The sequence below is a fragment of the Apodemus sylvaticus genome, chromosome 8, assembly GCF_947179515.1.
Source record: "Apodemus sylvaticus chromosome 8, mApoSyl1.1, whole genome shotgun sequence".
NCBI lineage: Eukaryota > Metazoa > Chordata > Mammalia > Rodentia > Muridae > Apodemus > Apodemus sylvaticus.
Window position 1 is genome coordinate 82,607,719 of NC_067479.1, and position 27,996 is coordinate 82,635,714.

The 27,996-nt window shown below is 37.9% G+C and overlaps 1 protein-coding gene across 1 annotated transcript; it reads right to left on the reverse strand.

Annotated features, from left to right (window-relative positions):
• Positions 1 to 5: 5 nt before the first annotated feature.
• On the reverse strand, positions 6 to 27,993 carry Styx (serine/threonine/tyrosine interacting protein). The gene is made up of 11 exons (XM_052191719.1): positions 27,652 to 27,993; positions 20,583 to 20,615; positions 18,927 to 18,980; positions 16,135 to 16,232; positions 11,532 to 11,592; positions 10,787 to 10,823; positions 10,146 to 10,185; positions 10,021 to 10,071; positions 7,522 to 7,594; positions 5,891 to 5,984; positions 6 to 3,318 (listed from the first exon to the last, which is right to left on the reverse strand). The coding sequence occupies exons 1-11, from the start codon at positions 27,706 to 27,708 to the stop codon at positions 3,245 to 3,247; spliced, it is 672 nt and encodes a 223-aa protein (XP_052047679.1). The 5' UTR covers positions 27,709 to 27,993; the 3' UTR covers positions 6 to 3,244.
• Between the last annotated feature and the right edge of the window lie 3 nt (positions 27,994 to 27,996).

Sequence of the window (27,996 nt, forward strand, 5' to 3'; positions counted from 1 at the left end):
TGAAGTACAATGGCACAACAGTTTTAATACAACCACCAATCTTCACAAAATAACTTTAATACTTTGTGCCCAGGCTAGCAGCATCTTGCCCTGTGACATTCCTATACAGACATAAGCATTTTATCTGAGTACAAATGTTAAAAGCAGAGTAACGTAAGCAACTGCCTATACAGAGGTAAATAGACACATAGGATTTTGAGTCATTTTTGCTGCATAGTAAATTGCAATTACATGTCAGTATCATGTTACTGATTGAGGAAACACTTTGAACTGTGAGGTATGGTAGCTCCCTGTAAGAGCATAACATGTAAACCTGAATATTTTGAGTGATTTATTTTTAGCTGCCATGAATGGGAAAGACAAAAGAATTATCCAGCACTCAAGACTCTAGAAACTTACTTTCCTAGTAAAAATAAATAAATAAAATCCTTGAGTAATTCTTAGTTATTTCCTACTATTTCCTCATTGGAGTGTTGTTGAATGGACAAAGATACTGTAAATACTGAAGTGAAGCTATGCTTTAAGATTGTGGATTAAACCAGTTGTTAAAAAAAAAAATCCATCAGGTAACTGCTCATTTACTTTACATCAAGTTGACATCCTAATATATACATCTCAACTTCATAATTCAAGATTGCACTTAAATACTTCTAATTAATTTGAATTCCATAGTAATTAAACAATAAAACCTTATGTTTTATTATAAAGGACATGCTTAGCATTTTCTGACATTACTTCTAGACTCAGTAAGTACAACCCTATACCCCTTCAAATGAATATTCTGCTCTACAAGTGGTTGAAAGTTGGTAGCAAAGTTATCACACTTCAACATTCCTACCATAGAGTTGGTACAACATCTAACAGACAAGAAACTAACATAAATCATTTAAATTAGGAGAAGACTCCCTTCTCCACTCCAGTTTCCAGTTGTCTCAAACTTTCAAAATGGGGAGTAATTTCCCTGTGTTTTGATAAAAATGTATAGTTTTAATTATGAGTCCAGCTTACATATTTAATGTTGAAGCTGGGTAGACATTCATACATTATTCAAGTTGTCTAGAGAACAAATCATGATTGGATAAATTTATCATAGTTAACTTACAAAACTTCACTAGAAATGGAACCTAAGACAGCTACTTAGTAAATACAGAGGAAGAAAACAAACTTGGAGGTGTCTTATGAAAGGACAAATCTCATCTGTCCACATCAACTGTGCTCAACATGGTGGCAGTCCCAAGTGTCTGAGACTGTCTCCAGTATATTGTGTTGGATAGGCACTTTATGTGAGAAGAAAAAATGACAGTGGATAGAAAAATGGAAAATTACCAGCTACAAATGACTGTCAATAACCTCTGTATTTTTGGACAGACTCCTATTTAAAGAAGAACATGTATTTTTATAAAACTTACTTTAAAAAGTTTTTTACATGTCTCATCTTGAAAAACTATTTGTAGAGATTGCTTTAATAAGCAAAATTTCTGTTCATTGAGTCATAGATTATGGGTTGACTCCAAGAGAGATGATCTGTCCAGTGGTGATATGTATTACAGGAATTTCTGAATACCCAATGTAATCTTGGCTCTACTAGACCACCATGCCTGTGACACAACAGAATTAAAAGCACTGCTGTTTTTTCAGAGCTGAAAGATAGGAGATGGGACGGGAAGCCAGAAGAGGATAGAGATCAAGGTGACGGTCCTTCTGGTTCTAGTCAGGCTCCCACTGGGAAGGACAAAGATTCTTTCTATGCTGTTCCTGTCCTAAAGGCGGTGAAGTGTGACCTGTACCTGACACAGTGCCTCAAGGGACCCTGGAAGTGTGCAGTATCACTCCCAACGGCAAAGCACCTCTAAAGGGGACTGAGAAGCATGGGCTATAAAGGAACTGTGTCTGCGCTACCCTAAAGTCATCATATACAAAAAGTTAAAAACACCTCTCTTCTGCACATCACACTTAACAATAGTAAAAGGTTTTTTGTAGAACAACTTTTATACATATAGATTCAAAACATGGAAAACTAAAGAGCCATAAAATGACTTTGTTAATGCAAATTATGGTATAAGTTTGAGTTAGTTTAGGAACAAGTTGAAACAGTAATTTACAATACACTGAAGCCACCCACAAATTGCTTTTCCCAATGGATATATATCTTCAAAGCAAAGCTGTCAGCTTAACCTCAGAGAAGTAATACAATGTAAAATAGAAGTAAATGTCTCATTCCAGATAATTTACTTTCTTCAAGCATCAGATTTAATTTATGGTTTTAAAACAAGAAATTACAGAAAAACATTAATAGCTTTTCACTGCTTTATATACTAATTTAGAAGTCATGAGGATTTGCTTGTTTGTTGATGCAAGGCACTTTTCTTTTGGGAGTTTCATACTGAAGAAACAGTGCTACATTGGTTTGGTCTACTTTGAACCATTTTGGACAAAAGTTAGAAGAGCTAGGCAACTCTGAAAAGACCAAGTCTCCATTTGGCTTAAACAGCAAGGAGAAAAAAGTCATGTGGAAAATATAACACTATCCTTATTTTTTGAGTATCTGGTTTTGTAAAGTAAGACCTCTTTCTTTGATCATCTCAACTTTTCTCATTTAGAATAAGGGAGGCAACTGGAAAGGAAGTATTAACTGTATTAAATTAATAGGCTAGTTGGCTAAAGTCATGATTTAAAGATATGGGTCCAACAAGTTAAAAAAATGGTAATCAAGTTACTGAATTATACTAAAAAATGTGGAAGAGTTCTACATTTTGTTAATGTTTCTGTAAGAGGCTCCATCATAAAATTGAACTGCAAAATTACCTTAAATATAACACAAAATGAGTTTTTAGGAAACATTAGGAAATTTGTTTGTTATAAATTATCCAAAATCTATAAACAAATCCCCCTAACTTGTATTTTGTTTAAAGTCATAACTTTATATCATACAAATAAATTTCAAGTATGAAAAGTGCATTATTGCAATAATACCTCTTTGCAAGTCCAAAATTCTTGGTTTATAATAAAACCATGAAGTATTTTTTTGTTTTTGTTTTTTTAAGTAAACCCATCACCCATCAACGCCATCTACTGCAGAAGTCCAATGTCTTAAAGTGTTGCTTAACAAGTTGCAGAGAAACATGTCTGGAAGCAACATATAATTGAAAAGAAAGTATTTGTGTGTTTACCATTTCACATTATCATCACTAGTATCCTCTCCTTTCCAGATGGAAGCTCACACCCATGTAACAGTCCTCACAGGTCAGCCATCCTGTGCGGCTGCCACCTGCATGTTTCCAAAGTCATCGTCTTCTTCATGTGTTCTCTTCACACTACCTAAAGGTTATTGAATGAACGTACAGTGAAAACTTATGGAAACTTACCTTAGGATACTACAAGCAGCAAAATTTGTTCTTCCACCAAGTGATACTATATTAGCAGTGTGAAAAGTTCATGCTTGAATTTACAGCACACTTATGTTGTGTCATGAAGATAAAGTTACTTTGGCAACTTAACATCTTGTACATAGTAAAACTTTTCAAGAGTCAGTGGTCCATTAAAACTGATAACTGCCAACTTTATGCTTTGTAGGCAACATAAACATGACCTAAGACCCCACATTTAGTAGATGAGTTTGTGTTCATAAGATTTTTAGATATAATTGTTCTGTTCACACAGTTATAGTTATGAAGAGGAACAGTTGAAAATATTTTTCTGCTAATGCTGTGGCCTTATCATCCAGACCTATGAGTTAGAAGCAAGGAAAATATACATCAGATAAGAGATCCGTTTTACTTATACCAGAGTCTGCTGTATAAAAATATCCCACCAAGAATACATTTTATCTCTTGTGTGCCCTGTAATTATATTCAGAAAGCAGTCTTGTGGAGGCGACAGCTAAAGGACAGTTAAATGGCAGTTATCCGTGCTCTGTGACTAATGATGGCACGGCTGCAGGCTCAGAGTTGTGCTGTCATACTATAGCCCAGATTGCAGATTTTTTTGTTTTGTTTTTGAGACAGGATTTCTCCATGTAGCCCTGGCTGAATCCAGAAATCCACTTGCCTTTGTGCCTCCTGAGGGTAGGGAGTGTACTCCCATTGCCTGCCTCAGGGTGCAGATTCTAACAAAGTTATGCTTAAACCAATGGAATGAAAGTGGAAGATAACTCCTAGCATAAGAGTAAGCATAGGTGCATGACTTCCAGGCAGTGATGCTTCTCCAGGAGCGACCCAGAGAAGACTACAGTGAACAGCCTCATGTGAGGAGATGGTATCTAAGTTATATGTAAGAATAGAGAAGAGGAATATCATGCACTGTAGTAAGGATAACACCTGAACGACCATCAATTTAGTTTTTTGGAGTGCAGACAAAAACTAAAAGAGCAGAAGGGCTTTTACTACATATGTTAACCTTTGCTGCCCATGGCTCTGCGTGAGAACTAGGGCTCTCTTCAGCTGGTATGCTTATTTTGGACCTCCCAGTTTACACTTCTGTAGGAATAGTCAATAAGTCTTGGCAAAACAAAAACATCATTACATTAAGAAAGATAAATATAACCGCAGTGTATAGAATATATGAAGATAATCTGGCTAAGAGGTTCAGGATGGCCTAACTAGCCTTTGTTAGTACTATTTAGAAGGAAGTGTGTTTTAAAGATGCTGGTAAACATCATAATTAATGAGAGGGATCAAGGGTAACTGGGAAGCCACACTCATGAAAGGAGCATCTGGCCTGAGTATTTTAGGCAGGCCAGAAAGTGGTACTTCCTGCACTCGTGCTTCAGGCAGCTCTGCATCTGGCACATGGCCTGTTCCAACTGTACAGAGCTGTTACAAGCAAAAGCGGCAGGGGCTTGGGATGGGAAGATGAAAATCTGACAGTTTGCTTAGACCGTTACCTATGAAAACAAGTGGATTGGAGTGATTCTAAAATAGAAGTCAGGTCAAATGGTAGGTTGATAATGGTGGCACACACTTTTAGTTCCAGCATTTGGAAGGTAGAGGCAGTTCATAACTTGTGGGAGTCAGTTCTCTCCTATACCACGTGGATTCAGGGGACCAGAGGGCTATCCAGTTCAGTACATACACAGTAACCAGGTACGTTCCAAGCTAGTCTGGGCTACATAGCTAATTCTGGGCAAGCCAGTACTACATAGTAGGAAGGATGGCTCAGCAGTTAAGAACATATTGCTCTTTCAGAGGACAGGGGTTTGGTTCCTAGTATTTACTTGGTAGCTTACAACCATCTATAACTCCAGTTCCAGACATCTGCTGCCACCTTCTGATCTTCTCAGAAACTTGGCATGCAAATAGTATGTGTATGTGCATGCAGGCAAAACACTCATAAAAATAAAGCTTAAAAACAATGAAAAACTCAAAATAGGAGCAAAGAGAAATTGAGATAACTTGAATTACATTGTTGAACTTGAAACATTTTTACGTATTAATCACTTTTCTCATTTTGTTCTGAGACAGGTCTTGCTTTGATCTTCCTGCCTCCATCACCCAGGACTGAGATTATAGACATATGCCACCATATCCAGTAACCGCCTTTTTGATGTCAGTCAAGTTATCCAAACTGGTCCTATTTTAATCTTACATAATAGTTATACAATTTAACAGTCTTAAAATTAAACACAATAGATACGTGATTTTCAACTGGTTATTATAATTGGCATGCATTATAGTCTATGCATAACATAGTAATAATAAACTACATGTACTACTATGTGTACTATTTATTCATTAGACTGCTAATCTTTTGAAACTCTTTGGTTTACTCAGAGTTTCTAAACAGATTGCTCAGAAGTATGTGAAATGTTTAATAGATGCTTCTTTTCTACTTTGTCCACCATTACCTTTCTCTTCAATTTTCTACAAAACAAACAAGCAAGCAAACCCCTTACCTGTGGTACCAGAATGAACAGATAAGGACCTTTCTATTTGGAGTGGTGACATCATCTGTATTGTTAATTTTGCTAAGTAGATGGCTTCATATTCCTAAAAAAAGATTTCAAATAGCTCAGATAAAAGATGAATGTATACATTTCTATTCTTAGATTACAGACAAAAAGGGCTGGCACCATACTCTTGCAAAAATAATGAAAGTTCACAGTTCCTATCTGGTAATTGTCAGTTACTGTAATTAGAAACAAAGTTCAAGGGCTCACTTCCAGACACTATTTATCTTCTGCCACTGGGCATTAACTCTAACAGTCTAATTCTATATGTTAAAATAGCACAAAGGATAGAGGGACCAAAAACTTAAACCTGCAATTTTATTAAATGGTTATAAGAATCAATACAAATAAAATTATCTAAAAAATAAATAAACAAAATAAAATTATCTTTTCCCAGTTTTCCCTGAACAAGTTTATCTTCCCCATCTCACAAGAACTTTGTGAAGGGCCCCAAGTTCTTTGAAATAGGGAATTACTCCTTCCTTTTGCAAAGTCTTTAACCTTCCATCCCTGAAATCAGTGCACCAGAATCTTCTTGCTACATCACTAGCCATTTCCTTGCTAGCTGTATTTTCAAGTCCTCTGCATGCCTAAGTGCTGTAGTGCTCTGCCTTTGAAATGTTTTCCCTTCTTCCTCTTCCTGACACAATCTCAAAGAACTGAAGCTCGCTTCCAATGTTCTATTTAGCTGAGACTGGCCTTAATTTTTGATCCTCTGATCCTCCTTCCTTCTGAGATTGCAGGTGTATGACAGCATACTTGGCAAATGTGAGTTCATCAAATACTTCTTTATGCTGCTTCTAGGAACTGAACCTAAAGCTTTACCCATGCTAGCAAGCTAGGTGAGAAAGCGTCTGTTGCTAGCTATATTCCCCAGTCTTTTTTTTTTTTTTTTAAGATTTATTTATTTTTATTTTATTTATGAATACACTGTTGCTGTCTTCAGACACACCAGAAGAAGGTATCAGATCCCATTACAGATGGTTGTGAGCCACCATGTGGTTGCTGGGACTTGAACTCAGGACCTCTAGAAGAGCAGTTAGTGCCCATAACTGCTGAGCGATCTCTCCAGTCCTAAAAGCTGTTTTTGTTTGTCTGTCTGTTTGTTTTTACTAGTCTTAAACTCACAGAGACACAACTGCCGTTGCTTCCCAAGCAGAGGCAGAGGCAGGCAGATCTCTGTGAATTCTAGGACAGCCAGAGCTAAATAATGGACAGAAACAAAAAAAATATTTAAATTAAGATGAAAACTGGAGTAATCATCAGGTTAGTCAGATTATAATAATATCAAATATTTAGAAAGTAAATTCTACACCTAAGCTGTATAGACAAGCCATTTTAATCATTCTATACTCTGCCTTAAACAGAGTGGCCAGAAAGTGGTACTTCCTGCACTCGTGCTTCAGGCAGCTCTGCATCTGGCACATGGCCTGTTCCAACTGTACAGAGCTGTTACAAGCAAAAGCGGCAGGGGCTTGGGATGGGAAGATGAAAATCTGACAGTTTGCTTAGACCGTTACCTATGAAAACAAGTGGATTGGAGTGATTCTAAAATAGAAGACATAGGAGCTCATTACCTGAAGTTGGTGGACAAATCCAGCATTAGGATTAATACAAAATCTTCTTTCTTGGACATAAGCAAATGCATCTCTAAAAATAGAGGAAGAAAAAATTAATATAAAGGATCTATTTCACCAGGCGGTAGTGGCGCACGCCTTTAATCCCAGCACTCTGGGAGGCAGAGGCAGTTAGATTTCTGAGTTTGAGGCCAGCCTGGTCTACCGAGTGAGTTCCAACACATCCAGGGCTACACAGAGAAACCCTAAAAAAACAACCCCCCCCCCAAAAAAAGACCTATTTCATGAAATAATCTAAAATATTTTTTCCATTTAGAATTTATATGAAGGTGGGTGGAAGATGGTACTGTGCGTCTTAAATCCCAGCACTCAGGAGGCAGAGGCTGGTGGATATCTGAGTTCAAGGCCAGCCTGGTCTACAGGGTAAGTTTCAGGACAGCAGGGGTTACACAGAGAAACGCTGTCTCAAGTAAACCAAAGAGGAATTTACTTGAAATTTCCCCTAAAGCTGGGGATAGAACTGCTTAGCTAATGCAAGGCCCTGGGTTCAGTCCTCACTACAGTTAAAAAAAAAAACAAAAAAAAAAACCTACAACATTAAAAACCACCTAAATAACCTGCCAAAATAGTCAACAATACTCATAATACTATAGACAGGTAATGTTTCACGATGGAGGGAACTTAGGCCAACTAAATTCACGGTTTCTGGGCTCACCACCTCTAACAGGGAACTTGCTCCATTTTTTCTCAGTGATAAAGCAGGCATTGGGATGCTGCTTCTGGAGGACTGCTGTGGAGAGAAGGATGCATCCTTCTGCATGCAGGATACTTTTCACATGGTGCACATGCACAAACATATGAGAAGTGAACCCCAACTCCCTTATGCTATAAAGCTTACATGTATATCTAGTAGTAAACACAATGAATCAAGAGATTATGAATATTATGACAAGATCCTAAATAAGGAACATATTTTTCAACTATTTGCATTCAAATATTTAAAATTGCATCCATCTATGTTTTTTACAAATCTACATATGTATATAGTGTTTTCTAATTTGTTTTATTCTCCTCATCCCTAGGAACCCATCCATACCCCCATCTGGGCTCTAGATTCTTGCCTCCCCAGTCTACCAGTCCCTTTCTGGCATTAATCGCTTTTGGTGTTGTGAGCCTGTTGTGTAGCAGTTTCCTTCAAGGTTGCCACATTCCCTCCAGCAGGGAAGCTAAAACAACTAAAAAGCTTCAGCAAGTCCCTGAAACTGACCAGATTTAGATGCCTTTCTCTCTAGAGTAAAGAGATGCAGTCACTCTCAGATAAGCCAAGCTGCTTTAAAGAAGCAGATAACCACTAAGCTGCCTGAAAGAGCTTTACACTCAAGGACTAAGTCACATGGAAAGAACATTCTCCACCTAGCTGAGTGTGTTCCAGATTCCCAGCTTTTGTGATCTGTCACCCAGGCAGGGGTGGGCTTTGGTGATGCCACTGCCTTTGATTCATTTCTGCTCTTCCAAGTAATTCCTCACTCATATTTCTGTCAGTAACCCCAATAAAATTCATTGGTTCACCAAGTTGGGCTGTAGCCATACTTTGGTCTATAGTAGGCTCCGTATCTGAGGTGAGTAGATGTGCATTGATTCTCCACAGGAAAAGTCTTGTCACTCAACAGATAAATTTAGTGTGTGACCTTGGATTGAAACTATCTACTGGAGCCTGTAGGGTCATCAATGCATAACTGACAGCAAGATTTTCTACTCTGCCTAAATCTGTCAGAGGCAACTACTTAAACAATTATGTATATAAGACCTTTGCTTGTACCGTGTGTGTGTGTGTGTGTGTGCGCGCGCGTGTGCGTGTGTGCAGGCACGGTCTGCAGGAGACCAGAAAAGAGTGTTGAATACCCTGGAACTATTAACACAGTTATAAGCCTCCATGTAGTGCTGGGTACTGAAGCCAGGTCCTCAGCCATTTCTCCAGCCCCAAGAGAAAAATACTTTAAAGTTTTCTGTTTAGAAGTGATATAGAGGATTTTTAGCTTTATTAAGACTAAGACAGGTAATACTATATACTAGTTTGATTATTATGAAGGTCTTAGGTCTTTCCTCTCTTTAAAAATCTATGTATTGATTGTAAGAGATGAATTTTGGTGTGAAAGATCGCCCTGATTTATATAGAAGAGGGTGATACAGACAATTCCTAATTACTTGTTTCTTTTCTTAGACAGGGTCTTGATTTGAAGCCCTGAATTTTTGTAATCCTATTTAATATCTGAGCATTTTGATTACAGGCATATTCTACTATACCCAGTAGATGTCAACTGAAGTAAAATAAACACCAGAGTTTTTAAGCTGAAACTAATCAATGCCCTAATGGCAGGTAGTTTTCCAGTTTTACCCAATCAACCATGACAATCTATAAGAAGCCTTAAATTCCCAACTATTTTATTAAGTCTATTTAAGTGAGGTGAACTGTTGCTAGGTTTGAGTGTGTTAGCTTACCTGTACTTCATCCCAAATGTCTCCATGATGTATGCAATAACAAAGGCGGCACTGAAGACAGAGAAACAATTAGAATACACAACTCATAACTAAAAACAAGAAACAAAGATTATCTCTCTTCATACCTTCTAGAGATACCTGCATTCCCATGGACGAGAACTTTTCCTGAAAAAGTTTATAAAATAGTTAATCATCTAAAAATATAGGATTTTGAATGTGAATGTAAACTATACTAAAGACACATATTGGCTATGATGAGTCTTTCTTAGATGTTTTATTTCATGTACTTGCCACTTAACTATTAATTTTCGAGTCTTTATTTTAGTTACATAGAAAATACAACAGATTTTAGGGGAAACTGAAAGTAGTTCAGTGAAAAAATTTAAAGCATAAGATGAAATTAAGTAGCTGGGAAAATATACATTTGAGTATCATCTACGATATAAAAATAGAATTTCTTTACCTGACATTTTGAAAAAATATCAATTAAAAGGTAATTGTAACAAAAACTCCTAAAAATAAAACAACACTATTGCTTGGAGAGATGGTTTAGTGGTTAAGAGCACTTGTTGCTCTCTAGAGGACCAGGTTTGATTCTCAGCACCCTCAGGGCAGCTCACAACTCTCTGTACTCCAGTTTAGAGGATAAGATAAGCTCTTCTGGCCTTTGCAGGCCCCAGGCTCATATGTAGTATACATACATACTTGTAGATAAAATACTCATATACACAAAAATAAATCTTTAATAACAGAAAAAATTATTTACCTCCATTTTGTAAGCTTCCATCAATAAACTCTTTAGTCTGAGGGTAAGAGAGAACGTGTTACAAAAAGCATGCAGAGTAAGACGAACATTATACAGTAAAATAAAAAGAGTTTGGAAATTACAGAGCAACACCTAACCTTTAAAAGACACAACTCTTGGTCTGGCAGGATGGCTCAGCAGGTAAAGGCACCTACCAGCAAGCCTGATGACCTAAGTTCTATCCTGGGACACGGTAGACAGAACAGACTCCCCAAAGCTGTCCTCTGATCTTCATATGCACACCATAGCACACATAAGTGTGTGTGCATGCATGAGCACAAACACACAAAAAAAATATAATACAATTTGAAAAAAAAAACCTCAATGAGCAGATTAGTGAGATGGCTCAGTGGTAAAAAGCTCTTCCTGTCTACTTTAAAACTTTCGCCGGGCGGTGGTGGCGCACGCCTGTAATCCCAGCACTCTAGGAGGCAGAGGCAGGTGGATTTCTGAGTTCGAGGCCAGCCTGGTATACAGAGTGAGTTTCAGGACAGCCAGGACTATATAGAGCAACTCTGTCTCCAAAAAACCAAATCCAAAAAAAACAAAAAACAAAAAAAACAAAAAAAAAAACTTCTTCACTTTCTTTATAAAGTAACCCCTCACCCATTTTTTCCCAGCTATAAAGCAACAGAAATAGTTTTACAATCTAAATTATTAGGTCTAAAACATAAATTTTAAGTGATATAAAAATACTGATACTTACCATAGGGAAAAAACGTATTATGTTTTCAACTGGATTATCAGCAATATCCAAGACTAAATATCTGAAAACAAAGCATTTATGATAAGTATATGCTCAGATAAATCTCCACACAACACTTGAAGTTCTAAAATAAAAGTAACATCTCATCTATTTATTTATAATAAACTATCATTCTTAATTACATTTCCATCCCATTGATCTTCCATGTAAGCAACTCATCTATCATGTGATATCTGTTTTGACTTTTTAAAAAAGATTTATTTATTATATGTAAATACACTGTAGCTGTCTTCAGGCACTCCAAAAGAGGGTGTCAGATCTCATTACAGATGGTTGTGAGCCACCATGTGGTTGTTGGGATTTGAACTCAGGACCTTCAGAAGAGCAGTCAGTGCTCTTAACCTCTGAGCCATCTCTCCAGCCCCAAATTTTGACTTGTTTGTTTTTTTCAAGATAGTTTCTCTGTGTAGCTCTAACTGCTTTGGAACTTGATTTGTAGACCAGGCTGGTCTCAAACTCTAGAGATCCACCTGCCTCTGCCTCCCAAGTCCTGGGATTAAAAGCATGCACTGCCACTGCCCAGCTAACAGTTTGAGTTTTTAAGCTTCCCTTTATTCTATGAGCTCCATTTCCCTGTATGTTTTACTATGAGAAGATTGGTATCTATTTTAACAATATTTTTATTAGTTTTTTTTTGAGAATTTCAATAGATTCATACAGTATATTTTGATTATATTCCTTTTCCAATTATTCCCCCATATTCCTCCAGGACAGAGACTCTACATCCTGCTCTCAAACTTCACACCCCTTAAAAAAAAAAAAAAAAAAAAAAAAGATTTTTTTCTAAGTAGCTCTGGCTGTTCCGGAATGCTGCCTTCCCAGTGCTGGGATTGTGTGCTACTACTAAGGTGTCATAATTATCTTTTTAAAAAGACTTTATTATGTGAATGAGTATTTGGCCTGCATCTGCATGTATGTACACCATTGCATGATCACATGTGTGCCTGCTACTCAGGAAAGCCAGTGAGGGCACCTGGATCCCTTCACACTGGAGTTACGATGGTTATGAACTACCATGTGCATGCTAGGAACCAAACCCAGGTCCTCTGCGAGAGCAGCCAGTACTCTTATAACCACTGAGCTATTTCTCCTGCCCCTGATAATGTTTGATAATCATAAAAAGTGCAAAATAATTTTCAAAGTATCATATCTTTAGGGACTGTGTCATAGACTTACGTTGTCTGAGGACATTTAAAGCCTTACAACACAACATCTGATGTTTTAGTATAAAATGTTTAACTAATTAAAACAAAAACCATAAGCAGTAAAGAGAGCTTTAGAGTGAATCTAGAAAATTAGTACAAAAAGTACACCTACTCCTCATTCCTATTTCCCATCTCTAACAATTCCCCTGTGAGTTGGTGGGAAGATGATTCTCTAGAGGTCTTGTGTTCACGGTCTTTGAACCTTCAGAGGACATTTCAAAGGAAGCTTTATGTTGGATTGTGGGAGAGGGAGTTCAACAAAATGGTGTGGAGGTTCAGTTCTGTAGCTCCAGCAGGTGTGAGGTTCCAGGCCAGCCTGAGATACCAGAGATCCCAGTTCCAAAAAACAAACAAGGGGAGGAGAGATGACTTGGTGGTGAAGAGCATGTGCTGCTCTTTTACAGGTAGCTCTCATCTGCCTGTAGCTTCAACTCCAGTGAGACTGGATGCCTTTGGCCCCTAAGGGCACCCGCACTTACATGCACACATCCATACACCTATACATAACTAGAAATAATATATCTTTTTAAAATGTCTGGTGAAACACTGAGTCAACAATTCATTGTTTTGAACTGATCTTTAGTAAAGCAAAAAATAGCTAAAAGAATTCTTATTGTCGAGATTTATGGTAGAAAAGAAAATAGGGTGTCATCACTATATTATGCTATAATTACATATATTTTTTGGCAAAGTATATTTTGTTTGTTTGTTTGTTTTTTGCAAAAAACTTCTAACTTTAACCTATCCAATATCATTTGTTTAGGAAAAAACTTTAGCTAAATTATGAAATTAGTATTATAAATCAGTACCTCCCAGGCTGCTGCTAAACTTAATAAAATTGTCCCCTGGAATGAGAAAGAAGTCAATACCATCAACACCCAAGCTGCAGACCCAGTGAACACTAGAGCAGAAGCCTTTACAGAGACCACACCCAACTCTAGAGCCAACACCTTCTACTAGTCCAGACCCAAGTCAAACCCATGCATCACTTTTAATCTTGCTATTAACACCTTCAACTCTAAAACTACAGTAAGTCAGACATTTCCTTCATGGCTAAAAAGTTAAGACACAAACATTCTTCACAGCTAAAAACAAGACAAAACAAAAATATTTAAAACTTTAGTTGGACATGATGACTCACACCTTTAAATCTAGCACTGGACTTCTGAATTCAAGGGCAGCCTGGTCTACAGACAGGAGTTCCAGGTAAAATTAGATAAAAAACATTTGGCTTATGTATCCTAAGTTTAAAAAAAAAATTCTAACAAGTACTTTTATACAGATACAGAATATCTCTATAAAGATATTAAAAAAAAACATTGGTAGTAGCTCTCTCCCAATAATCAAGTGGTTCATTTTCCTTTGTCTTTAGCATGTGTAATATAGTCTTTACTATTGTGACATTATTTGCCTTATGGGTCAGTTTCAATTTGGAGCCCAGGCACCTAAGTGGTAGGATTATAAGCATGTACCACCAAACCCAGCTTATTTTTTAAATGAACCTAAAAATAACAAATATTAAGACTTTTAATTATTCAATTGCAGTAATTAGAAGATAAATGAGAAAGCTAAAATTATATGGAAAAGTATTTAACTTCACCAGATTGAAACAAATTTCAGTATTTTATAAACAGTCACTCGTACTTGACCATGAAATATAAACGAATACACTGCACTGGAGTGCAATATTTACCCTATCATTAGTAAATGACATGCTCAAGGATGGTCATGGCATCTTTTAAGAATACATAAAAAAAGTCTAGAAATATAGAAACGTCTAGTAAGATATTGACTAAAGCTGGATATGGTATGCACACATGTAATCTTAGTCCTTAGGAAGCAGAGGCAGGATAATCATTCATTTAAGACTAGCTTTGGCAACATAAGACCCTGTCTCAGACAGACAGGGAAAATGAGAATGAGAAAGAGAATAATATGAGGGTTTCGGGGAAGACCAAGGAGGTATCTCAGTGGGTAGTGCACTAGCCATGAGTGTGAGGGCCTGAGTTTAAATCCCCAGAATCATATAAAAAGCTTGGTAGGGGAAACAGAGAAACAGCTCAGTAGTTAAGGCTACTCTTCTAGAGGACTGAGGTTTGATTCCCAGCATCCACATGACAGCTCACAACTGTAATTCCAGTTCCAGAGAGTCTGATGCCCTCTTCAAATCTCCATGGGCACCAAGCACAAAACAATACAGAAACATACATACAGGCAAGACATGTACATATAAAAGTTTTCATGCAATATATTTTGATCACGTTCTTTCCCTTTCCCCCATCCTTTCCCATTCTCTACACCTCCATTCCCAATCAATTTCAGCTCTTTCTTTATTAAAGAGACAGACAAGACAGACAGAAAACACACACACACACACACACACACACACACACACACACACACACACACATCAAAACAAATAAAACCCCACAAGACAAAAGATGCCAACAAAGTTTATTTTTATGTTGAACAACTGTTCCTTCGCATGGGGCCTACCCTGAACTCTAAAGAAAAAGAAAAAAGCTAGGTGTGAGGGCTAGAATGGTGATTTAGTAGTTAGGCCAATTGCCTTTGAGGAGAATTTCGATTTGGTTCCTACATCCATGTCTGGATCTATAACCATGTCTGTAACCATCCCCTGTAAGTCCAGTTCCAGGGGCATGTGCACTCATGCGCCCATATCTACAGAAAGACAAACATACACATAATTAAAAATAGTATCTTGAAAAGAAAAGCAAGGTTTGGAAGCTCAGATCTGTAATCCCAGTACTTGAATGGCAAGACAGGAGGCACAGACTTCAGGGAACACCCCTGAAGCCTGTGGACGAAACTAACATAGCATATTCTGCTGCAAACAATGAAAGACCAAGTCTCCACTCTGTTGTTTCTTGACCTCTGTAATGTCGGGGTGGGGGTGGGGGGATTGGGAGGGAGGCGGACTCAAAAACTATTAAATCAGAACAACCTTATCTACAGGATTATGCTTCTGAATGGACACAATGAAGAAAAAATAGTAGGTGCCTTTGAGGAAGGGGACTGCGTATTTTGGAGATAAGGAGTAAAGGAACACATTCTAGAATTATGAACAAGATTTTAAAATTTTAAATAAATTCTATTAAAATATATACCATATAGCTGATACTTATGAAGTAGCTGAAAGTTACATTATGTAACAAACTTGAAACCAAGTCATTACAGGACAGAGAAAATGCTTACCTATCATGCTTGAGGCTCTGGGTTTAATCTTAAAACACTTTGAATAATAATAATAAAAATAAAATATCATTACATGTTTTGTCCTTAACATTTTTTCTATAAAGCACAGTAATAATTCTTACCTAAATAATTGTTGAAAGTTTGGTTTAATAAAGTTTGCTTCAATATTTTGCCGTATGCAAATTATATGAGTTATGCCATGTTTCTGCAATATAGGTAGCTATAAAAAGTGGGGAGAGATAATAGTTTAAAATAAAACATCACATTACAATAATATGTCTGAAAATAGACAAGACTCATATCTAGTTCTAAAGTACAGAAAATTAAAGTTATTTTATAGTAACTGACCTGACATGATCTACAAGACAATTCAATGATTCAAGCTTAACACACAAAACGTTCTCTGCACTTTAACATGGATATTATTTATGTTTATTTCTTGAGCTTGATGAGAATTTAAAGATAACATTTCAAGAAACCAGTACTATTAACAATTGTGGCTAAAACCAGGGAGTTTAGAATCATGAATTTCTAAGTTGGCAATCCCAGGTCTGCCAATGATCTGAGGTCTGTGGCTCAGTTTTGTTCTGGGAGAATGGGAAACACTACCCTTATATGAGCAGTTATAATAACTCTAAGAAAAGAAAAAAAAATGTGTACTATAAAGACTTAGTCTAAACAAAGTCATGAGATGGAACACCCATGTGGGAGCATAACCTTTACATGACAAAGAAAAGAGCCTGTTCACTCTATCCCCCATAAAGCAGGGACATACCATCTGAGAGACAAATTCAGGAACTCACTGTGTGAGGCAAGTCACCCAAACCATTGTGTTTTTTTAGAAGTCTCCAAATTGACTAGACAATATGGTTTTCTTAATGTTAATCATAGCTACCTGTATTTTGCGAGAATATCATGGTATATAAGCAGGAATGTTTGTTGAATTACTTAGATGTGTTTGACGGGATTAAAAATGAGCCAATGTTCTATATTCACATGTATGCAAACTCCAAAATTAACAGCATTTATTCTTCAATTTATACTTAATAATTAAGATGAGGTTTCTGTATCTACTTTAGTTTACTAATATGAAAAACTACATGAAGAAACCTGCTGTAAGTGGGCATGGTGGCACAAGCCTTTAATCTCAGTACCTGGGAGGCAGAAGGATCTGAGTTTGAGGTTATCTTGGTCTACAGAGCAAGTTCCAAGTCAGCTTGAGTTACATAGTGAAACCCTGTCTCAAACAGTAACAACAAAGAAAGCAAACCAAACCAAAAACTCCTTTAAAAGCTTTCAAGGCACATTTAATTAAGTAAAGCAAAGCTTATCAGAATGAAATTTTAATGCAATAAGCAGAATGTATTTGTACCTTTCAATAGAAGCATTTATAAAAAGTGAACTATGACTTTACCTTCCAAATACAAATAGAAAAGTTATAAAAATGAATAGGTCGCTGGTTAACAAGCAACCTGAAGTCATCTCTTTTATTTAAATGGTATTTGGACATAGTAAAATATGCTTTTAGTAAACCAATCTTTAAAAAAGTATTCATCCCTCTAAGGTTTCTGTATCCCCACTATTAATTTTTATGGTTGAAAGATACTTTTTTTGGGGGTGGTATGAGTAGAAATTTGGGATATATTATGGTAACTCATATTGAGAAATATAAATATGTACACAAAGAAGACATAAGTTGGGAAAAGGATTAACAGGAGTCAGTGGAGGATGAGAGGGAACAGATTAAGTGTTTGAGTATCAAAATAGTTTATATACATGAAATAAAAATGTCATAGTGAAACCCATTACTAGGCATAATTATACGACAAAGAAAAGAGCCTGTTCACTCTATCCCCCATAACGCAGGGACATACCATCTAAGAGATGCTAATATGGGCACAAATGATTGTGAGGATCCGCATCTGGTCATTACATTCTGGGACAACAGCTTTGCTGACACCATCTTCTAGGGAGTCAAATCTCTATTTGTTAATTCACTTTTACACCATCTACCCTTTCCAGCTTCCTTGTGGGTCACCTCAAACCTGGCCAGGCGGTGGTGGTGCACGCCTGTAATCCCAGCACTCTGGGAGGCAGAGGCAGGCAGATTCTGAGATCGAGGCCAGCCTGGTCTACAGAGAGAGTTCCAGGACAGCCAGGGCTGCACAGAGAAACCCTGTCTCGAAAAAAACAAATCCAAAAAACCAAACCAAAACAAAAAACCAACAACAACAAAAAAACTATCAAAGAACCTTCCAATTTCAGTATGACTCTGAAAATTATTGTCATAAAACTATCATATAAAAGTATACTGAATTCTGAATCAGCAAGCCCTTGGGGGGAAGATATTTGCTAAACAATGTTTCACACTATATATCACTTAAAAAGCATTAGTATCATCCCCATAATTCATAAAGCTGAAAATTCCTTAAAAGGTGGCAAGACCATCACTAAAGACTAAAACACCCCCATCTTAACTGAGCAACTGAAGAAGTCTATATCCAATGCAAAAGAAGCACCACTATAAAACAGCACTTTTGCTTTGATAAAAGTTGACACCCTGTTCTATTTCCTCCTCTGATACTTTGCATGTATCTGATACTGGTCAGAAGATGCCTGGCAGGTACAGATATAACATTTTAAGATAGTAAATAAATTACTAAAAGTTATAGGATTAGTAAATCTAGCAAACACAAGATTTCATGAGAAAAATAAATTATAAAACCTCACTTGTAATTTGTGGTGAAACACTTAAAAACTATTAATGGTCCAGTAAATTTAAAAGTAGGTACAAGTATTATGAACACAGTTGTATATAAATGTGCGCTAATGTAAAACTCATACTATTAAAAACTTACCAGATACACAGTTGGTTTACTAAAGCCTCTTGGAGAACCTAACCTAAAGTTCATACCTTGCTTTTCATAGCAGAAGAGTATGGGCCTAAGAACAATCCAGGCAAAACTTCCTAGGGGAAAATACATACGTAAAGTTTAAACCTATGGCAAATACATATCATATAGCTCAATTAGCTCAATTTGTCTCTGTGTACAGGGGTTAATAGCCTTTGCAATATTCTGGTTAAAACTTTGATCAGGGAGCATTTCCCAGCTACATTTAGCAAACTGGGATGAGAAACATAGGTGTGTCTTTATAAATTCAAGTGTGATGTTCCCAATTTAAGTTTTATCCTAAAAAGCCAGATATTTGAGATCCTACAGTTTTTTCTTATAAGTAGGACTGGATATAATCAACACATTATATTATTGACATCCACATTAATAAAACCATTTTTAACTTCTATTATCAACTATAGCCTAAAAATAAAACAGGCATATAAAGAAAATCACCCCGTTAGAATTACATTTACACTAACTTTTATTTGGTCAAAACAAAAAGCAGTGCAAGAGCCAGGTGTAGTGGAACATAGATATAATCCCAGCACTCAGGAGGCTGCGGTGGAAGATCGTGAGTTTTAGCCGTCTGGGTACATAGTAAGTTTCAGGCCAGGTGGAACTCACAATCAGAGCCTGTCTTTTCTTCAGAAACAAAGCAGCACAAGATGAAACAGGATACAACTGGCATCACAGTAAATAAAAGCTAAGCTAACTGTAATCAATCCCTGTAGATAGCACTGTGCTCACTAACTTCTTTTCATTTTAAAACAGCATCCTCCTAACATAGCTAAGGCTGGCCCTAAACTCCAGGCAGTTCTCCTGCCTCAGCCTCTTGAGTTCAGAGATTATAGGAATGGCCCCAACAGCATCTTACAAGTATGAATCACATTTCACTTATGTCTCCATTCCCCATAGCATCAAGTTAGTGCTCATATGTACTCACATATAAAGGTCTAAAAGAGAACTTTCTTCTTTTCTCTCTCCTTTTTAATGAAGCAGACTTAGGTTTCATAAAGCATGAGGGTTAAGAAAAAACACTTAGAAGGGAAAGCAAGACACCTGAGAGCATGAATGTGGGCTTCCCAAAGAAGAGTCACTTAAAAAGTGAGTTTTCATTAAGAAAAGGAGATCATTACAAGATATGGGATTAAGAGTGAGGGGCACTGCTTATCTTGAGGACTAACAAAGTTGACTGCAAAGTATAAGAAATACAAAAGAGGATAATTCATTCCAAACAGTAAGTATTCAACTCACTGAATACTAGATAAATTAGTTATGGATGTCAACTGGGAAGCAAACATAAAAAAATGATTAACTACCCAAAAGCCTCAATTATTTTATGGTCAAGTCTCTTGAATCTATGTAAATTAGCCAGGAAAGCAAAATGCTTTACAAGGAACACAGAGGAAAAGCAGTGACTCATTAAGAACACCCACATATCGCTATGATCTTAAATCTAAGCCAAGTAATACAAAGAATTCATTTACATATTAAAATTTTGATACAAATAGTACATATGTATCACCTGATATTCTAATGTATATATACATTGCACAATACTCATAACTAGGTAAATATGAAAAACCTACAGATAACGAACCAGCAGGTCTCCTTTGTGAAGCATATGTTATTAAATAAGAGGGGTCGTTTGAATAAACTCAAAGTTGCCATACCTGCATCTCTCGTCTCATAGGGTAAGTCCACTCCTTGAAAAGGAAAACAAAAATAAACAAGTAAAAATAAATAGCATGAAAAATATCACAGGCTGATCAGATGGCTCAAGTCTAACAATCTGAAATTGATCTTTGAAACCCAAGTGATAGAGACTGGAATCCTGAATGCTAGCTACCCTTTGAGCCCAGTACTGCAAAAAATAAAAAATAAAAATAACCAGGTATGGTGACATGTTCATAATCCCAGAATTTAAATGATAAAATCAAGAGGATTGCCAAGCTCTATGGCAGCCTGGTCTAGACAGTAAATTCCAGGCCAACCAGGGCCGCTTTGTCTCAAACACACACACACACCTACCTACATACACCCCTATAGCAGATATCCCTGGTGACAGAAATCAGATTACAATTTGCCTGGTGTTATGTTGGGTGGAATGCCTATAATCTTCTCTTAGTTTCTTTTATTAAATTTAATTTTCTTTTGTTTTATATGTCTGGGTGTTTTGTCTGCATTATACCTGTGTATCACTGTGTGCCTGATTTCTTCAAAGCCAAAAAAGGGTGTTAGATTCTCTGGAACTGGCGTTATAGATACTTGTGGGCTGCCATGCTGGTGCTGGAAGTCAACCAGGTTCCCTAGAGGAGCAGTCACCACTGAAACATCTCTCCAGGTCAATGGGATACCTTTTTAAACTGATATAAACATTCTTCAATCTTAGCCTGGCATAGTGGCACATGGCTTTAATCCCAGCATTCAGAAGCAGAGGCAGACAGATCTCTGAGTTCAAGACCAGCCTAGTCAAAATGTGAGTTCCAGGACAGGCAGGCAACTGAGAAACCCTGTCCCGAACAAACAAATGAAAACAAAGAGCACTTAGCCTAAAGGACAGAGCATATAACAAAAATAAAGACTAATCCACTACAGGAAAAATTCAAAAGGTAAAACTTAAGTTTTTATTGCTGTTATGAAACACCAGAGCAGAAGCAACTTGGGAACAGGAAACAATTTAATCTGGTTTACAAATCCCTAGTCACTGTCTATTGAGGGAAGCCATAGCAGGAATTCAAACCAGATGGGAACTTAGAAGCAAGGTGCTGATGCAGCAGCCATAGGGGAGGACTTCTTACTGGCTTGACCCTCACAGTTTTCTCAGCTGATTATGGCTTGTGTCAGGCTGACACAAAACTGGCAGCACAATACCTGTTCTATAAGTTCAGTGCTACCAGCTCAGAAAAAACACTGTTCAAGTCCAAGAATAAAAGGCAACCCTATACAAAAGCATCTCTGGAAAGGTAGCTCAGGCACCAAGATCAGAGCTCTAATCCCAGTGCTCATGTTATAGGCCAGGAAACCTAAAATGCATTAACACCAGCTCTGAGGTAGGCAGAGACAGGAGGACGGCTTGGGATTTCTGGCTTCTAGCTTTGCCAAGAAAACATGAGCCCCGGGTTCAGGCACAGCCTGAATAGATATAGCCACAATGATAAATGCCTGTATGCATACACACCAACATCCATTTATGTACACAAATAAGATTTTATAATCTTTAAAAATTTCCGCTGGACGGTGGTGGCGCACGCCTGTAATCCCAGCACTCTGGGATACAGAGGCAGGTGGATTTCTGAGTTCGAGGCCAGCCTGGTCTACAGAGTGAGTTCCAGGACAGCCAGGGCTATACAGAGAAACCCTGTCTCTGAAAAACCAAATCCAAAAAACAAACAAACAAAACAACAACAAAAAAATTCCTCCAAGCTGGGCATAATAGCACACCTTTAATCTTGGCATTCAGGAGACAGAGGCAGGTGGATCCCTGTGAGTTCAAAGCCAGCCAGGATAGACCCTGACCCAGTCCCAATAACTTTTTATAAAAACCAATTTTTTTTAAATTAATTAATTGATTTTTGAGAAAAGGTTTCTCTGTGTAGTCCTGGCTGTCCTGGAACTTGCTCTGTAGACCTGGCTTGCCTGCAACTTCGAGATCCATCTGCCCCTGCCACCCAAGTGCTAGAATTAAAAGCACGTATCATTACGCCTGGCTATAAAGACCAATTTTATAAACAGATTCTTATTAAAGAAACTTTTTTTAATGTTATGTTAAAAAAAATTAACATTGTGTCTACTTTATACTTCTATTTTAAATTCTATTTAAAGAATTTTATCTGCCCCCAAAATTTTATTTTTTAGAGATTTTTATTACTTTATTATTGTTTTGCTTTTATGTGTGTTTGTGTATTATGTATGTGCCTGCTTCCCTCTGAGGCCAGAAGAGATCTTCTATGTCCTGGAAGTGGTGTTGAAGTTGTGAGCTGCTATATGAGTGCTTCTCTGCAAATGTTCTCCCCTACTGAGCTGTCTCTCCAGGCCTGAGTCTTACCTTTAGTCTAGACAACCTAGATCCAGAACTTATTTTCATAATTAGTACATCTCTATTCAGCCTTGTGAATGTGAACAAAAAGCCTTATGGAAAACATATCTTTAAACAAAGAATGATTTTAACACAAAATGGTAATTATAATTCCTGAGATTAACAGAATAGAAGAGAATCTGATTTTCAAGTCAGTACAAAAAAATAAAAACAAAACCATATTAGCCAAACTTGCTATTTGTCTGCTTCTTCAACTTACCAGTAGATAATGGTTATCTTCTTTTTCTGTTTTTGTTTTTCCAAACAGGGTTTCTCTATGTAGCCCTGGCTGTCCTGGAACTCACTCTGTAGAGTAGGCTAGCACATTCACAGAGAAATGGTTATCTTTTCTATAGACAAGTTTTAATGATTTTGGCCAAAGACACATTTTTAGTGATGGTGTCCCTAATATTAAGTGTGTTACAAGGAATAACTACACAGTGAGTGTGAATTCTGAAGATACCTGGCATTAGCCTATAGACACTGTAGCCCTGATGGGCCTCCTGGCCTAGATCTTAGCAATCTACCTGCCTGTCTCTGTTCCAGAGTTCTGGGACTAAAGGTGTGCACCAAAAATTTTGAAGTCATCTATTGGCCAAACTTATTTCCTGAAGCAACTTGTTACAATCTTAAGAAAAGCAATTAAAGAAATTCCTTAAAATAAAATACTGTATGTGGTTAAAGAGAAAAGAAACATTAACAAGAATGATTAAAGATCTGCTGAGAGATACTGTGTAGGAGAGGGAAAACCTCCCTAGCTTCTAGTGCAGTGGTGCTCAACCTTTCTTTTCTTTTCTTTTTCTTTTTCTTTTTTTTTTTTTTTTGGATTTTGGTTTTTTCGAGACAGGGTTTCTCTGTATAGCCCTGGCTGTCCTGGAGCTCACTCTGTAGACCAGGCTGGCCTCGAACTCAGAAATCCGCCTGCCTCTGCCTCCCAGAGTGCTGGGATTACAGGCGTGCACCACCACCGCCCGCCCGGCTGGTGCTCAACCTTTCTAATGTAGTGGCTACTTAATTCTTTTAACTGTAATTTTGCTAGTGTTATAAATTGTAATGTAAATACCTGATATCCAGGATATCTGATATGTGACCCCTAAAGGAGTCTTGAACCACAAGTTGAAAACTGCTGCCCTAGGGTGTGATAAAAAAATTTCTTTCTCTTTCCCTCCCCCCCCCTCTCTTTCTCTCTCTGTACATATATACAGAGTATCTGTATATCTCTGAGTTCAAGGCCAGCCAGATCTACAGAGTGAGTTTGAGGACAACCGTGGATACAAAGAGAAACTCTACGTTAAGGGAAAGTAAAATATTGAAGTCTATGAAAATTGACAATAGACAGACTAATAGGAAAAAAGGTACACACATTTATTATATGCACAAGGTAAACATCCAATACCAGTGATATTTAGAAGCTTAAAGCTGAGCATGGTGGCACCTGCCTACACTCACAGCACTTAGGAGTCTGAGGTAGGATAGTAAGAATTCTGAGACTATGTATGTGCTCATGTCTAAGAAAGCCACACAAACCAATATGCAATGACTCTTAGCAAGGATTATGATAAACCTGGGTGTGTATCCACTTCTGTAAGTCAATCTTCTATTGGTTACCATTTACTGAACCCTTTTTTTCAGATCTATTTCTAGGCAACTGAGGGGCATTCAGAAACCCTCTTCTGCATCTGCCATTTTATATATTCAAGTAACCAGCATGTCAAACAGCATTATTTTGGGGGTAGACTTTCCTAAACCTTTTTGATTTAGCAAGAAGCTAGAAGGAACTCAAATCGACAGGATAAATGTGCTTTTTCGTTTAAGTACTTTACCCCCTAAAAGATTTAATCAGGTGAAGGGTATTCAATGCTATTAAATTATTAGGTTAAAAAATAAAGGACATAATAGAGAAAATGAAATTTTAATCTCAATTTTTAACAAAAACAAGATTCCAGAGTTGTTTCACACTCTGTATAAGTTTGTAGACAATAGACCATGAAACACTGTCTCCATATTTATACCAAAAAAAGTTATTACAAAAGGATGTGGTAGTACACATCTTTAAATCCTAGAATCTAGGAGGCAGAGGCAGGCAAATTTCTATGAGTTTGAGGCCAGCCTGGCCTATATACTGAGTTCCAGGACAGCCAGGGCTACACAGAGAAACCCTGTTGCTAATAATAATAATTACAAGAATTAAAGCAAGTTGCAAACCAGCAAGAGAATAGAAAGTTATTTCCATTCACAGATTACATACATATATAATCTTATTTAGAGATCAACAAGTTTCACTGGAATAAGTATGGAACTTTGAAACCTAGAAATGTTCAGAAAAAATTTCATCTGAAATTATTCTGGTTGCCATCATCAGATGCTGATCTCTGAGAGCTTTCTCATCTTAACCCTACAGCTATGTTGGGATATGGTTTGAACATATCTCCAAGGAACAAGTTTTGAAATGTCCAAACAAGGAATTAAAAGGTGGAAACTCAATACAAATACAGTGTGCTGAGGGGGGCCTCTAGAAGTGATTAGGTTTAGATAATGTTGTTAGCATAAACTTCATGATTATATCTTGAATAAGAGGAAGACCAAATGGTTGACAGACAAGACAGACTAATGGGATGTATGAATGACACTGGGACAAACACAGACACACCACACACACCACACAACCTACAAGGCCATTACTCGCTTGGCAGTGATTTGATATTCTATGCAGAAGAAACTGATGCCTTATATATATCACTGGGAAATAGTAAGTCAATGTTGCTAATTAGATAAAAAGCTATTATTCCCAGTAAGAAGTTACAGTTTTTGCAGGGAATAAATATAATTACAATAAAAGAGGGGGGAAATTAAGCTCTAACTTCTAAGAATGGGGGGAGGATTAAAGTGTATTTAAAAACCCAAAAGAACTAGAAGTCAGGCCTCCACGGGCACTATGTGCTGTGGCATACCTGATATAACACTTATTCTAAGTAAATGTCAATCAATATCCTGCACCCTTTTTGGAGAAGTCAGAAGGTTCTCTTCTTCCATCACAGAGAAACCACTCGTGAAACTGAAATTGCTTGAAGATAAAATACCCCTCATTCACCTGACTCTACATTAAAGAAAAAAAGTACAAATTCTTTTTTAAATTTAAGATTCGACTTAAAAATATATGCATGTCTCAACCATCACTATACAAATAAGAGAATCCTCCAAACGCCTGTACGTCCATCGCTTGGGAGAACAGGAGCTGAAGGACATTCCTGGCTACACAAGACCTTGTCTTAAAATTCATTTTAAAAAAGTAGCTAGGTTTGGTGGCTCACACCTTTAGCCAGTACTCAGGACTTTAAGGCCAGTCTGCTCTACACAGAGTTCCAGGACAGCCAGGGCTACCAAAAAATCCTTTCTCAAAAACCCAGAATCACAACAAAACAAACACAAAAAAGTGATCATCAAGGCATTCAATAGGGCCAGGCGGTGGTGGCGCACACCTGTAATCCCTGCACTTTGGGATGCAGAGGCAAGCGGATTTCTGAGTCCGAGGCCAGCCTTGTCTACAGAGTGAGTTCCAGGACAGCCAGGGCTACACAGAGAAACCTTGTCTTGAAAAACCAAATCATAAATAAATAAATAAATAAATAAATAAAAACAAAAAGACATTCAATAGAATTGAGTATTTGGAATAAATCTCCATTTCATACATAACTCAGACTGGTCTCAAATTTGCTATATAACTAAGGCTACTGTGAGCTCCTTATCTTTCTCCTTCTACCTTCCAAGGAGTGGGATTACAAGTGTGGCAGCCAAGAGCAGCCCCAAATACTTTTAAAACACTGAGAGATTAAGGGTTGTACACCATCAATTCCAGCATTTGGATTACAGAAGCAGGTGGATCTGTTTCAGGACAGCCTGGTCTAATGAGTTCCAGCACAGCCAGGTCTGTGTATAAAGTCTTATGTCAAAACACACAAACAAAACTCTAGAATCCTTTTCTGATCCTATTAAGTGTCACAGCTAAGAATCCTTGTCTTGTTATTAATTTAGCCTCTGGCAAACTCCTAAGAGTTTCAGGTACAATAAAATATTTGCAACAGATGTTAGGTAAAGAAAAATCAAGGTGGAGTGAAAAGAACCCTGAAATCATAAGTTGGGAGAATTTTGCTCTAGATAGTACTTTTCCTCCAAAGGCAAGATTTGTTATTAAAAATTTTCAAATTCAAAGAAGCTAGCTTTTTTACTTTTTTTCCCTCTGCTAGTCATAGTTTTTTGTGGTTTTTTTGCTTTTTGTTTTTTGTTTTTGCTGTTGGTGGTGGTTGGTTGGCTTTTGACTTTAAGAACTATTAGAGGGTGCAATTCCATAGTTCATGCCTCTGGTCTATTCCACACGTGGGGCTATGTGTCCTGCATGTGAACCTAATATCAAGATCAGATTAAAAACAACTCCTCAGCGTGTTGCTTTGGCAAAGATGAGTCTGTGTTCAAGAAAAACCTCAACGCCGTGGCGAGTGGTCAAAAGTACTCTCCGGGTTGGCTCCTCCACCAGGGTCTCAGGGGAGGAGGACCTCACTGACGCCCCCCAAGGGGAAAGGCAAGAGTCTGGGACAGTTGGGCCAGAGGCGCTGCTCGGCCGGAGACCCCGGGGCTGTCTGCGGCAGGGCGGCCCGGCGAGCACTCACCTCGGCGTCGTCTTTGCACTGCGGGAGCGAGGGGAACTCCAGTTTCACGTCCTCCATGGTCCCAGGGCCCCGGCGGGTGGGCGCGGTGAGCCCGGCCGCCCTCCGGGCTGGCAGAGGCGATGGGGGAGGGAGGGCGGGCGGACAGCGGGATGACGCGCGGCGGGCTCACAGCAAGCACTCGCGGACTACAGGGTCCAAACGGCTGCGACAGGAAGGCGGAGGGCAGGGCGGTGCGCTGCCGGCCGCCATGCTGCGGCCGTCTCCCTCCCGCAGGTCTCCGCGCCCCTCAGACAGCTCGGATCCTGCCCAGGAACGAGCCCATAACCGTCTCCTCCCGCCCCAGCC

Bases quoted from the DNA above. Each gene is read 5' to 3' on its own strand.
- Styx (XM_052191719.1), bottom strand. From the start codon at position 27,708: ATGGAGGACGTGAAACTGGAGTTCCCCTCGCTCCCGCAGTGCAAAGAC. The intron at 20,616-27,651 runs GTGAGTGCTCGC...TTCCTTTTCAAG, and splicing joins AGTGCAAAGACGACGCCGAG to GAGTGGACTTACCCTATGAG. The intron at 10,186-10,786 runs GTAAATAATTTT...AAACTTTTTCAG, and splicing joins TGGAAGCTTACAAAATGGAG to GAAAAGTTCTCGTCCATGGG.